The following is a 1,450-nucleotide window of genomic DNA, read 5'->3' as shown; positions in this document are numbered from 1 at the left end:
TCCAGAGATGATGTGAGGGCATTTGGGGAACTATTAGAAATAATGAAAGTCTCTCTGTTGAATTATCAAGGACTCCATTTAAACAGTTCATCAAATAAAGGCACTAGAAATGATGTTGAGGACAGGAAGGGGTGGGGCAGGGGGGCTCAGGGTCCTGGGTCTGACTCACTGTGTGACTCTCCCTCAGCTCCTGACCCTGCCAGCCGAGATGTCCTGCCAGCAGAACCAGCAGCAGTGCCAGCCCCCTCCCAAGTGTCCCACGCCCAAGTGCCCCCCCAAGTGCCCCCCCAAGTGCCCCCCAGTCTCTTCCTGCTGCGGCTCCAGCTCTGGGGGCGGCGGCTGCTGCAGCTCTGGGGGCGGAGGCTGCTGCAGCTCTGGGGGCGGCGGCTGCTGCCTGAGCCACCACAGGCGACGCAGTTCCCACCGTCACAGACACCAGAGCCCTGGCTGCTGCAGCCAGCCCTCGGGGGGCTCCAGCTGCTGTGGAGGGGGCAGCGGTCAGTCGTCTGGAGGCTGCTGCTGAAGTGGACCCTGAGCCAAGGAGCGCAGGCTTGGGGACAGCGAGTGGCCAAAGCCCTCCTCCTGTTCCTGCTCCCCCTGCTGGGCCTGCCCAAGGGGCTGAGGGGTCTGAGTGCAGCCTTGAGTTCTGGCCCAGAGGATCCCTGTGCCCTGGTGCCCAGAAGCCACAACCCCTCCCCCAAACCCATTTACTCACCTCCTCCCCCATATGTGTGGCTGCCCTGGGAACCCAAAGCACAGACCCTAGGTCCTTCAGAGCTTACCTTGTTGTAAACCCAGCCTGATGTGAAATAATAAAACTAGACATCTTCATGCCCTCCTTGATTGTTGTTTTCTTTTTATTCCTACATTATCTTTTTATACTCTGTCCTCAACTCCTGCTTCCCCTGAGGCCTCAGTGTCTACAGAACTTACTCAGATTTGCCACTTGCACCACTAATGTCCTTAAGAGCAAAACAAATTTTTATTGGTTCAGAATCCAATCCAGGAACCAACATTGGCTTTTTGTCTTCTATGATTTGAAGATTTTTAAACAGTTGTTGGTTTTTGTAGAATGCCTGTCAATTTGGGTTTGTTTGATGTCTCTGCCTGACTAGGTTCAGTGATGCATTTTCACAAGGAGCGTCCTTCTGAGAGCTGACACCATGCCTCACATGATATCTAGTTGTCTCATCCCTGGAGTCCTGAAAATTGGAATAGAGACATTTGGGAACTTCCTGATAAAGTTGAGACATTGAATTTCTAAATTCCATTCCACCAAGTTGTGTCTTTTGCCAGTAGAAGCAGCCTTTTCATCCCCCTCTGAGGTGGTTAACCATGCATTTCCTGAGGAAGCTGAAAGGCCTCCTGGAAGTGGTTGCCTTGCAGTGCACCGCTGGTTCTCTTGAGAACCCATCCCACCATCTCTCTTTGCTTCTAGACATGCACCTCG

General features: G+C 53.1%; 1 protein-coding gene across 1 annotated transcript; it reads left to right on the top strand.

Moving 5' to 3' along the window:
- Positions 1-208: 208 nt before the first annotated feature.
- Positions 209-831, top strand: LOC135363978 (late cornified envelope protein 1F-like). Its single transcript, XM_064587463.1, has one exon. It carries the CDS (start codon positions 209-211, stop codon positions 521-523), a length of 315 nt encoding a protein of 104 aa, XP_064443533.1. The 3' UTR covers positions 524-831.
- The last annotated feature ends 619 nt before the right edge of the window (positions 832-1,450 follow it).

This window comes from Mirounga angustirostris, unplaced genomic scaffold, assembly GCF_029215605.1.
Source record: "Mirounga angustirostris isolate CCGP_5_RB_7025 unplaced genomic scaffold, mMirAng1.0.hap1 SCAF_4, whole genome shotgun sequence".
NCBI classification, from domain to species: Eukaryota; Metazoa; Chordata; class Mammalia; order Carnivora; family Phocidae; genus Mirounga; species Mirounga angustirostris.
The sequence above is the reverse complement of the archived record's forward strand: the minus strand, read 5'-3'. Positions and strand labels throughout refer to the sequence as shown.

Bases quoted from the DNA above. Each gene is read 5' to 3' on its own strand.
- LOC135363978 (XM_064587463.1), top strand. From the start codon at position 209: ATGTCCTGCCAGCAGAACCAGCAGCAGTGCCAGCCCCCTCCCAAGTGT.